The sequence below is a fragment of the Pyrus communis genome, chromosome 2 (genome assembly GCF_041283825.1).
Source record: "Pyrus communis isolate YQ-2024b chromosome 2, ASM4128382v1, whole genome shotgun sequence".
In the NCBI taxonomy this organism is placed as follows: Eukaryota; Viridiplantae; Streptophyta; class Magnoliopsida; order Rosales; family Rosaceae; genus Pyrus; species Pyrus communis.
In genome coordinates, this window is record NC_142566.1 from 16,123,476 (window position 1) to 16,131,836 (window position 8,361).

At 34.8% G+C, this 8,361-nt stretch overlaps 1 protein-coding gene across 2 annotated transcripts; it reads right to left on the reverse strand.

Moving 5' to 3' along the window:
• Positions 1-838: 838 nt before the first annotated feature.
• On the reverse strand, positions 839-4,511 carry LOC137748364 (UDP-galactose/UDP-glucose transporter 2). Of its 2 annotated transcripts, XM_068488509.2 has the most exons (7): positions 3,745-4,511; positions 3,117-3,145; positions 2,767-2,968; positions 2,148-2,390; positions 1,934-2,035; positions 1,733-1,840; positions 839-1,502 (listed from the first exon to the last, which is right to left on the reverse strand). In XM_068488509.2, exons 1-7 carry the CDS (start codon positions 3,868-3,870, stop codon positions 1,245-1,247), a joined length of 1,068 nt encoding a protein of 355 aa, XP_068344610.2. In that variant the 5' UTR covers positions 3,871-4,511; the 3' UTR covers positions 839-1,244. The 2 variants fall into 2 exon arrangements, with proteins under 2 accessions (XP_068344610.2, XP_068344609.2); XM_068488508.2 differs by having other exon boundaries at positions 1,733-2,035; positions 3,745-4,252.
• Positions 4,512-8,361: the final 3,850 nt, after the last annotated feature.

Below are 8,361 nucleotides of genomic sequence, written 5' to 3' on the forward strand. Positions count from 1 at the left end.
AGTGAATAGTACTAGGATTGACCTTTTAATGTAAAAATATGATTTTTCGTTAAAGTAAATAGTACCGGAAATTTTTCGTTAAAGTTCTCATATAACAATAGAGGTTTAATACTCTAATCTATATTTTAAAGTTATGAGCTCATGCATTACCTTGCCTACCGGAAAGTACAAATAAATTATTATAGCCATGAGAGGCAAAGGTTCAACCCATTAAACCAGAATTGGACTTCTCTAAAACCAGTTTTCTTTCACTAGATAAAATATCTAAATTGACTACCCTAGGTGGTTCGTTAAAGATAAATTCTAGATTCGAATTTTGCACAACACTTCTTGCGTTCTGTAAGTCTTTTCAGCTCTCAGAAGAGTGGATCATCGTGGTAAAAACACCAGTTGGTCCCTTTTTTTATTAAAAAATAAAAAATAGGAACTGCTATTAGCACTGCAGAAATATTATTCTAAACTCCTCACAAGTGTATTTTTTTTCTTCTAATTATAAAAAGTTTGAAGTATAAAATGAGATTTTCGGAATGTCAATAACAATTTCTTAAAAAATATCTAACATTCTTATTAATCTTTACATGTCGTATGTTTGAATATCATTAATAGCCAATCCGAAACAACCTAATGTTAATAACCAATTCGATAACAACCTAACCCTAAATATTGTTAATAGCCAATTCGATAACAACCTAACTCTTAAGTGTAAATATATCCTTGTATTAAGTTTCTTGGCCAAACGTCTATTTTTCTAAAGAAAAACAAATGAAAAGACTTGAAAACTTTAAGTTTTAACGATATGAAAATTCATCAAATGTACTAAATCTGAAAGGCCATAATCTAAACAACAGTAACTTATCCGAGCTCTGAAATTCAGCTTTATATTCCAAAACATTCACAAAAAGAAAAGCTGGTGACTGTGGGGGTTTCTAACACTTTGACAACAAATATAAAGAATTAAAAAACAAAGGACACAATACAAAGAATTAAACTGGAGGTTAAAAAAAACAGAAAAAAAATAAATAAAACATAAAAATCCCTAATGTTCTTATTTGGCATAATTAAAATTGAGAATTGTTATTAGCACTCCAAAAATGTCATTATACACTCCAAACTTTCTATATTAGGAAAGAAAAATACAGTTGTGAGGAGTGTAGAATGAGATTTTTGGAGTACCAATAACACTTCCCTTAAAATTTGCTAAATAGCTGCTGAGAAATGAGGAACCAATTAAGCAGGTTGGTGTTTCAGACCAATTGACTCTTTTCTTCATTTTCTCCGGCGTTTTCTAGTCGGATTCTATCGTTTTCAATCGGAGCAGGTTTTGAAGTGTTGGTCTTGGAAGACGGGGTTGAAACTCTCTGGTGTGGGTTATTTTCCGGCAGGAGTTTCAGTGTGATCCCCATACCTATGAGCAGAAGTCCGGTCCCGTGCTCTTCAGTTAATGGCTTTGTGAATATCATGTATGACAGCAGTAATGTGACGGCCTTTCTGGCCGTTGTGATCTGCGATAAAAACAAGGGATTCAATCAGCATATTTCAAAGGAATTTATATGGTTCACATTGTACTATATGCTTGTTCGTATTCGTGCATATGATATTTAATGTTGCCTAAGAAACAACTCTTGCTTTGAAAATGCCACTTGAAAATAAATGTGATTTCAAGATATTTATAACAAGGTATGGTACCACATTGAGATGTCTAGGCAGAAATAGACTTGTGACAAGAATGTACCATGGCTGTGGTGGCGGCTCCGAAAAGTGCAATGAGGGAAAGGACGGACACTTGGCCGACAAATGTGGCCATGGCTTCGAAGACTAACACGCCATACACGTATGGATGCTGCATAATACCAAAAAGATTTGTTAGACATTGTGAGGCTTGTGTGATGCATGTAACATGGTGGAATCTTAGGATTTTTGGATTGCAAGTTACCTGCCAACATGAGTTCCATGCTTTGAATAATTCCCCTGTCAAAAGCATTGGTGGAATCAAGAAAGGTAGGCCAACCACTGTAGAGCAAAACAGCATCTCCATCTGTGGATTAGGATAAAGGAAAGCACAAAATTATATGAAAAGTCACATATTTTTCATGAACAAGTTTCGAGTTCACGTTTAATGCAAAGAGAATCTAATAGCATAACGTCACCTGTGTGGTTTCGGGATTCATGGTAAAGATAGCTTCTTGCAAGTTACCCAAAAAGGAATCCATGATTAAAGCACCCGATACCATCAGAACACCAATCACGCTGAAGTTGGGAGATGTTTGTGCATCTGCTAGGGTGAATAGGATCAAACCCACCACCAAAAGAAGTGCAGAAACGTATTCGTGAGGTGGGTATTTTCGTCTCAAACCTGGTATGAAGGCTCCCATTACCATCACAGGCAGAACCTGAAATACCAAAATCATGAACCTAAAATCAGAAAACCGAGAGCAACAGTAGACGGCACTTCCAATTCCAGTTGATAGCAATCAAGTACAGGGAAATTCCACAATTGCATTACTCAAAGTACAAACTAGCTTAAAAAAATGACATCTTTTTACTTAGTTACTTGGGTAAGAACTTAAATCAAACGCTCTAACTCTGCAACGCCCCACTCCCCCAAAAAGAAGAAGAATCATCTCAAATCTGCCCCTCTTAACAAGCAAGTAATTTTTTTACCCCTATTTTTTACCCTCAATTTTATCCGCATTGAATGGTTATCCAGCTAAAATTAGTTGCTGGAACTGAAAAACCAAATTACCATATAAATTTTCATGTCTTTACCTTTGTCGATTTGAACATGAGCTGTGCCGGATAGTTGAGAAAAGCCAAAGAGCCTTTGGTAAGTCCATGGGACCCCATAAGCACAGCAGAAAGCTTCACATAAGTCTTCCATGGATTCACCATTTGCTTGGTGGTGAAGCCTTGCAGGTATATCAGAAATAGATACACAAATCCTTGGACAAATGTGAAGTACCAACCATAGCTGCAACAAGAAATTCAAAATAAACATAAACAGGTCCTAATCGTAAAGCCCGAAATCAAGCACTTTCAAAACTATTTGGCAAACAAAAACACTTCCAAAATTTAAAAATAAATAAATAAATAAATAAATATCCATTCGATTCGCTTACCTGAATTGTAGCCTGTTATACACATATTCCTGAAAATGAGCCAAAAAATATGATTTAATTAGCAATTCAAACAAGTAAAAGTTTGTATAAGAAAAAAATCGATTGCTTTGGGGATACAAGGCTTCAAAATTTTAATTCATTCCTGAACGTGCAATGAACTGGATACATTAATTAAAAAACGCGGACCAAAATTATATCAAGTTGATCTTTTGATTTCCTAAAAATGTAAACTAATAGAATAATCAGACCCAATGGTCCCAAAACCAAACGGAGGATTAAAGTTTTTATTTGATAATTGTTTGCTCAACTTTCTCAGCAACCAAACAAATACAAAAGCAGTAGAATATTATTAAATAAAAATCGCAGGTCTGCTATGAACGAAACAATTCCTTGCACAGAAGAGAAGCTTAATCCGTTGCTTGGTTGCTAAGACACCAAACAGAAAAGGGGGATACCCAAAGACTAAAAAAGTTGTCACCCAAAAAAACTTTCCCACTAACCAAACAGAAAAAATGGCTTTAGACCACGAGATTTTCCTTTATTTCCAGGCTCAGTTTCTCGGCAACCAAACAGGCGCCGAATTTTTCCCTTACAATAATAACATATAAAACAGAGTGAAAGAAAATACCTCGCAGACACCATTAACAAGGTAGCCAAAGAAGAACCCAGAAGAGCAAAGGAGGAATTGTTGCCATTTGGGTCTGTCAGAGAGCGAAATCCCAAAAAGGAACCGAGCTCGCTCATCGTTCTTCATCGATTTGAATCGTTTTCTCACCGACCCAAGTGGGTGTACTGGATATTGGGCACCCAAGAAAGAGCTCAGAAATTTCAAAATCAAGGAGAAATTGGGCAGAAAAAAGGTGGATTTTTACCAAAAAAGAATGCGGAATATATGGAGTTCATTACAGTTGGTGATGTACTTGCATGTTGACTATCCCAACACAGAAAAGAAGGAGAGAGGAAAATGATCTCTTTATAAAAGGACAATGGTATCGGGTTGAACACGGTGACTATTTATTCTTTACTTGTGAAGAATGATGCCAGATGTTGAGAGGGTGGAGAGAGTTTTTGGACTCAGTCGGAGCTCTTTCTAGTTTTCGTCGCACTCTTTCGCCTCTTCGAGTTGGCAACGCGGCAGAGGAAAAGAAACGGACAAGGGTTTTTGTTTTCTAAAGTAATTATTATTATTATTATTATTTTTGAACAAACGATAATACAGTCTACAAATGTAGAAGAGTAAAGTAAATCTCGCACTGAGTTAGTTATAATAAATTTAATTTAAATTCGTATTTGGAAAACGAACTTAAAACATTTTACTTACAAGTGGACAAGAATGACAATAGACTGCAATATTAAATTACTCTAAATAATTAAGATTTTAGAAAGTTTAACAGTGTTATTAGTAGGGGTGGGCATAAAAACCGCCAAACCGCAAAACCGCATCGAACCGTAAGAAAAAAAACCGAAAAAAGCCGTGTTGACCGGAAAAGTCAACTTTGAGTGAAAAACCGAACCGAACCATTCAAACCGGTTCCGGTTCCGATTTCGAATGACCAAGAACCGGCCGAACCGAACCGTTTTATTAATAATAAATAAATAAATTATATATACACACACATGTCATGGTATAATAGGTTGAAAAATAGGTTGAAAAATTGTGTACAGGAGCTGCTGCTTCTTGCTTGCTCTCTGAAGTCTGAAAACTTGCAATTTGTTTCATCATTTTTTTGTTTGTTGACTGATTGACCAGTGCATATGTATTTTAGTTGTCTCTTTTTGTTGACTTGGTGCCACTACCAAAGACATTTGCATTAAAAAAGATGTGTTGTATGCAACTTTATGTAATCAGTTTTAGAAGATGTATTTGAATGCATAATGATTTGGTGTTCAAATAATTTATTATTAGGAACCGTAAACCGGCAAGAACCGAATCGGAACCGGTGTAGACCGAACCGTAATGTTCTAGTCATAAATTTAAGTGGAACCGCACTGAATCGAACCGTTAATATATTTCGGTTCCGGTTCTAATTTAGGGGTGGAACCGCACCGAACCGCACCGTGCCCACCCCTAATTATTAGAGTTAGGTTTTTTTGGTGTTATGATTGCAGGTGAGCCCTTTGGTTTTTTCTTTGTAGAGATAACCGACCTCTACACTTATTTATACTAAATCCTAATTCCCTATCACTTTTTCCCCATCTCTTATGGAATCATTATTTATTAGGAAAACTAATGAAAAAAGTTTTGAAATTTTGAGTTTTAACGATGAGGACAAAATAAAGAGCAAAGTAAATAATACTAGGATTGATTTTTTAGTGTAAAAATATGATTTTTCGTTAAAATAAACAGTACCGGGAGTTTTTCGTTAAAATTCCCTTATTTATTTGGAATAGGAAGTAATGAATCAAGTAAGATAAACAAATAAAAGGGTTTTGTTTGAAAAAGATTAAAATTAAAAAAAAAAAAAAAACTGGGTGTTCAATTGTATATTGATTTTGATCCTTCCAAGTGTACTTTATTAAAATTGATATTATATTCTAGTTTTAATTCTTCCTTCAAAATGTCATCTTACAAAGAAGGACATCTGGTTGTAGCCAAAAGAATAAAAAAACAGTGTTTTAAGAAAACACTAAAACGATCACCATATAATTGAGTTGTTAATAATTTTGGATGAATAATTTTTTTATAAAAAAAAAATGCCTAAAATATAAACAGTTCAAATAATTAAAACACAAAGCCAGACTTACAAAGTTTATTTGAGATTTTTCAAATTGATCTCCATCCTTCCATTCTCCATATATATAGACACAAAGTTGCACCACAAAAAAAAAAAAAAAAAAAAATATATATATATATATATATATATATATATCAGCAGTAGCTGTTTTCATCTCTTCCGCAAAAGACAAAGCATTATTCTTCAATAGTGAAAAACAAAAAGGTCACTATTCACAATAGTGAAAACAAAAAGGTCACTATTCACAATAGTGAAAAACAAAAAGGTCACTATTCATTTAATTTTTGTAAAAGAATCAAAGCATCTTCACTATTCTTTCACCCAGCTTTAGCAGACAGCGGGATTCCCATTTGGCCAAGTCTCATTCAACCTCCTCGCTCTATATAACGAGGATTCATCTTCAGAAGAAGAATAAGTTTTTAACTTCAAGAACTTAGTTCAACCATATCTCTCTGAGATTATTCAAACACTTGTAATACATACATATTATTCAGGATGCCTGCGAGCTCCATCTCTTTGTTTACTTGTTTCATCTGCCATTAGGCAATACCTGTTTGATATCTGCATTGCAGTAAGTTTTCAATAAAACTTATTTTCCAAATATATTTGCATCATTACATTTAATTCATTACTTTGATATGCTACTCTGTTTTTATATGTTTTATTTCTGCACTTTAAATTCTATGGATGGCTATGCCTCCTGCTGCTATTTTATGTTTTACTTCCGCACTTTATATTCTATGGCCGGCTTTGCCGCCTGTTATTAGTTCCGCCCCATTTGGTATCAGAGCCAAGTGGTTGGTAATTGCATTAGCATCTATCTAATCTGTTCATTGTTATCCACATACTTGTATCTTATCTGCATTTCTTAATCGTCGGTCCTCAGTTCTTCTTTCTTCTAGCCAAACAGTAAGACGTGGTCCAAACAATAAGTCCCAGGAGAGGCATGAGCGGAGCGCATGAGTGGGGGAAGAGTCTAGACATACGAGGAAGGTGAATCTTTTAAGTCTTGCATATAGTATACTTGTTTTGTGCATTTCATGAGTAGATTATTTAGATCTAGTTCAATGGCCAGCACTAACTCTAGATCCACCTTAGGAACTATACATGACATTGTCAATGAAGAACAAAAACTGGATTTTCAAACAGACGAAAGTATTGATTTTTCCGACTGGAACATTCCAAAAGTTTCAACCCAAAATATTTACAAGAAAAAATGGTCTTTGACCTCTTTTAAATCCGAACATCACGTCAAAACAGTTGAGAAGGCTTATACTCTTAGCAAAGAACATGAGACTTGTCAATTATTTTCTCCAGAACAAATCAAAGCGCATCGCAAAAACGGTCATAACTATCTTCACATTGGTTTAGTTCAAATCGCTGTTAAACCTTTAACACGAAAATGTCTTAATACGTCTATTCTTTTATGTCTTCGTGACGCCCGATTTACTGATTTTAACGATAGTATTCTTGGAATGATTGAATCAAGTCTTTATAACGGACCTATCCATTTTGATTGTTTTCCAGATCTCACAATAAGTCTTTCAGACCCACATGTTTTAAAAGCTCTTACTCTCAATATCAAAACCTCTGGGTACCAAGTCCTGGAAGGAACACAACCTTTGGCACTTATTTTTAGAATTTATTACAAAGTTACTGGCACAAACATGAATTTTCAAGTTTTGAACAAAAGTCCTCGCGACCACACTCTTTTAATCCAAACAACCCAAGAAAGCGCAAACATTAGAGTACCAAGAACCATTAGGTGGTCAGACATCAGTCTCCCCTCAGATTGGTGTTTAATTAATGAAAGTAAGCCGGTTTCCGTCCAAAACAGCCTCGTTAATCTTGACAACATTGAACAATATTTTGATGGCACAGTTAAAATCAATTTTGATCGTCCAGCAAGAAAATCTTGTGAATCAGTTTTGTCACACAAATCTTTTACTCCTAGCAGACAGTCTTTTTCTGGATCCACGTCAACCGATAGACTGGGTCGAGATCAAGATTTGATCAAATCCTTAGTAAACAAAAAGTTAAAAGAGCAGGAAGCTGCACAACAAGATCTAGTCAATGATTTACTCAAATTAAAGTCTGTCGACACTTTTTCACAAGTTGCACATCCTGTTTATCATCCTCCAAACCAAGAAGAACCCACTTCTCCAACTCCTTCTGATTTTGAAACAATATCGGTGAATCACCAATTACTTGTTTTAAATAAACCACATAAAATCCGATGGAGGAAGCTTAAAGCTGACATCGCTTCTGAGGAAAACATCCCCAGAAGAAATATTTTTAGAGAAAAGTATTGTGATGAAGAAAAGCTAGCCATATATGCCGAATGGAAAGCTTTTGTAGAACAATACCAATTTGAAATATCTTTCTTTGATTTTATTGAAAAACATTTTGAAATAAAAAATAAAGTTACGGTTGTTACCAAAGAAAATTGGGTTAAGGAAGACAAAACTTTGATTTCTTCCAGTCATCCTCCCAAAGAAACTATTTTGATT

What these genes read in the sequence shown, in the direction of transcription:
- LOC137748364 (XM_068488508.2), bottom strand. Translation starts at nt 3,870, where the DNA reads ATGAAGAACGATGAGCGAGCTCGGTTCCTTTTTGGGATTTCGCTCTCT. An exon ending in TTGTTAATGGTGTCTGCGAG is followed by an intron (nt 3,146 to 3,744) that starts GTATTTTCTTTC and finishes GCTCATTTTCAG; the next exon opens with GAATATGTGTATAACAGGCT. An exon ending in TCATGTTCAAATCGACAAAG is followed by an intron (nt 2,391 to 2,766) that starts GTAAAGACATGA and finishes TTGGTATTTCAG; the next exon opens with GTTCTGCCTGTGATGGTAAT.